Source organism: Tupaia chinensis, unplaced genomic scaffold (genome assembly GCF_000334495.1).
Source record: "Tupaia chinensis unplaced genomic scaffold, TupChi_1.0 Scaffold143651_1, whole genome shotgun sequence".
NCBI classification, from domain to species: domain Eukaryota; kingdom Metazoa; phylum Chordata; class Mammalia; order Scandentia; family Tupaiidae; genus Tupaia; species Tupaia belangeri.
Genome location: NW_006203500.1, coordinates 1,805,907 through 1,808,292, shown reverse-complemented (window position 1 = coordinate 1,808,292; position 2,386 = coordinate 1,805,907). Strand labels below are relative to the sequence as shown.

Below are 2,386 nucleotides of genomic sequence, written 5' to 3'. Positions count from 1 at the left end.
GGCCCCGGGCCCCTGTGGGGTGCTGGGTACATGCAGCCGGTCGAGCTCTGCGACTGTCTTCCAGGGGCCTGAGGCGAAGGGCCGGCCCACTGCCACCCTTTCTTCCAGTTCCCAGCACTCGTCGGCACAGAGGCCTCTGGCTCTGTCCCCGTGGCCTACCCGCCAGGCCTTCAGGGCACAGCTGCATTGTCTCCCTGCCATCTCCTTTCCTAGAACACGGGAGGCGAGTTTCCCAACTCCTGGGGTTGCAGGTTTCTCACCTTGTCATCCGGTGCTCTTCAGGCAGTTGGGCAGCTCGACTCAGCTTGGGGGCTGTGGAGGTGCCGGGTGCCTCTCTCCTCATCCCTACTTACAGAGCCAAGCCTGACCCATACGGGCCTGGGCTAGGCCCGGGTCAGCAGGACAGCGTGGGGCTGGGGCTGGGTTTCACTACCGGGACCGGTGGGAGGGCACCGTGACCTATGTCTGCGAGGTTCCGGGAAGTCTTAGGAGGGTGGCACGTGAAGCCTGGAAAGAGGGTGGGGTCCCCCAGGCAGAGTTGAGGGAAGGCTGCTACACCCAGAGAGCACTGCCTGTCTGGAGCCGCCAGGACACAAGTGACAGGGACCTGAGGACAGGGGAGGCAGAAAGACGGCAGGGGCCGAGGGGTTCACCTGGGCGAAGGGGAAGAGGAGTTTGGCTTTATCTAGGGTAGCAGGGAGGCTGGCCCCAGGGCGGGGGCTGAGCTCAGGGCAGCCGCGCCAGACTCAGAGGGCAGTGAGGAGGCAGGGGCCCCGGAGAATGGTGCCGAGGCTGGGGCTCAGTGAGGAGGCTGAGTAAACACCAAGAGGCCGGGGATCCCGGTTGAGGCTGGGGGCTCGGCAAACACCGGGCTGCAGTTGTGTCCCTTGCCCTGCCAGACACCCAGCAGATGGTGGAGGGGGGGCCTGGGAAAGGCTGGGTCTCAGCCACCTGGGACCCCTTGGCCCTTGACCATGGAGCAGAGCTTGAGAACTGCCTGGGGCTCTCACAGGCCTCCCTGCTGGCCGCTGCTCTGTGCAGATGTGAGGGAGGCAGAGGGAGGAGGGCCACAGGGGCCCGCTGAGGCCCAGGGAGAGGGGCGCCATTTAGGAACCCACGCAAGGTTTGCCAAGTGCCCTCAGGTGTCAGGTGCTGGCCTCGTGGTAACTGCTGGGAGAACTTCATGCTGTTTGGGTCCTGTCACAGGGTCCTGTCACAGGGGCCAAGGGCTTGGCTTGGGGGTGGAGTGACTAAACCCCAGTATCCGGGAATCCAGGGGCCTCAGCATGCGGCCAGACGCTGCTCCAGCCCAGCCTGCTGAAGTCCTGGCTTCTCTCCTGCAACAGATCATGAGGCCTCCTGGGCTAGGCGGGTGGGCCATACTCTGGAGCCTCACGCCTGGCCCCTGGGTCTCCTCCCCATGTCCTCAGGGGTGTCCGTGGGCCAGCGGTGGCAGGACATCCTGCCTGTCACCCAGAAGCACAGCCGTGACCACATTCTGCTGTTCAACGACGCGCACTTCTTGATGGCGGCCCTGGGTGCTAAGGACTCCCAGACCACGCGGGAACTGCTGAGCACCCTCCAGGAGGCCAGCGAGTACAGAGGGGGACCCCTGGGCAAGGGCAGGGCGAGGAAGGGGTGCAGCCCCGTTGGTGCAGGCAGCTTGGGGATGCCCACGGAGGGCTGCCGTGCATATGCCCCGCAGTCGTGTGTTTCCAGGTGTCCCATGGTGTGCCTCCCATGGGTACAGTCGTTCTTCACAGGACACAGCTGCCTCCGCATGGCTACGATTGCTTCCGTGTCACGGGCAGCCTCCCGTGGGGGGTGCAGAGGGGCCTGGAACCAGAGACGCCGGCAGTTAAGGGCCCTGAGACCTTGGGCAGGGCTGCTCGGCCCTGAGCCTATTTCCTCGTGTCAATGGGTGGTGCTAGCTGAGGGTGAGCCAGGGCCACACCCCTCCCGGCAGTGCCAGCCCTGACTTTGGTGCCGAGTCTTGGCCCGGGTGTCAGCCCTGGCGGCCTGCAAGCTGGGTACTCTGCCGCTCGCTTTAGAGATGCAGGGGCACGAAGCTGGGACCTGTCGGGCCAGGTAGCCCGTCGCAGGTTGAGCCCCATGCAGACCTGAGCTCCAAGCCCTCCCGGGCCTCTCCTGTCACCTCACCCCGCAGTGGGCCCTGGGCCAGGGACACCCAGCTGTGAGAAAGTCCCTCAGGACACTGTCAGGTGGAACCCAGACATGCCATGACTGGGCAGGCGCTGAGGGCACTGTCTCGGCTTGGCAGATCCCCGGGGGAGAACTGTCAACACCTGCTGGCCCAAGACGTGGGGCTGCCCCTGTGCCAGGCCCTGGTGGAGGCTGAGGATGGGAACCCCGACCGTGTCCTGGC

General features: G+C 65.4%; 1 protein-coding gene across 1 annotated transcript in view; it reads left to right on the top strand.

Annotated features, from left to right (window-relative positions):
- TTC38 (tetratricopeptide repeat domain 38) overlaps positions 1-2,386 on the top strand; it is a gene marked incomplete in the record, with an annotated part of 21,244 nt that overhangs the window by 14,294 nt on the left and 4,564 nt on the right. The window contains 2 exon segments of the mRNA XM_027766750.1: positions 1,431-1,596; positions 2,282-2,384. Of these exon segments, the coding sequence (XP_027622551.1) occupies positions 1,431-1,596; positions 2,282-2,384 (269 nt within the window).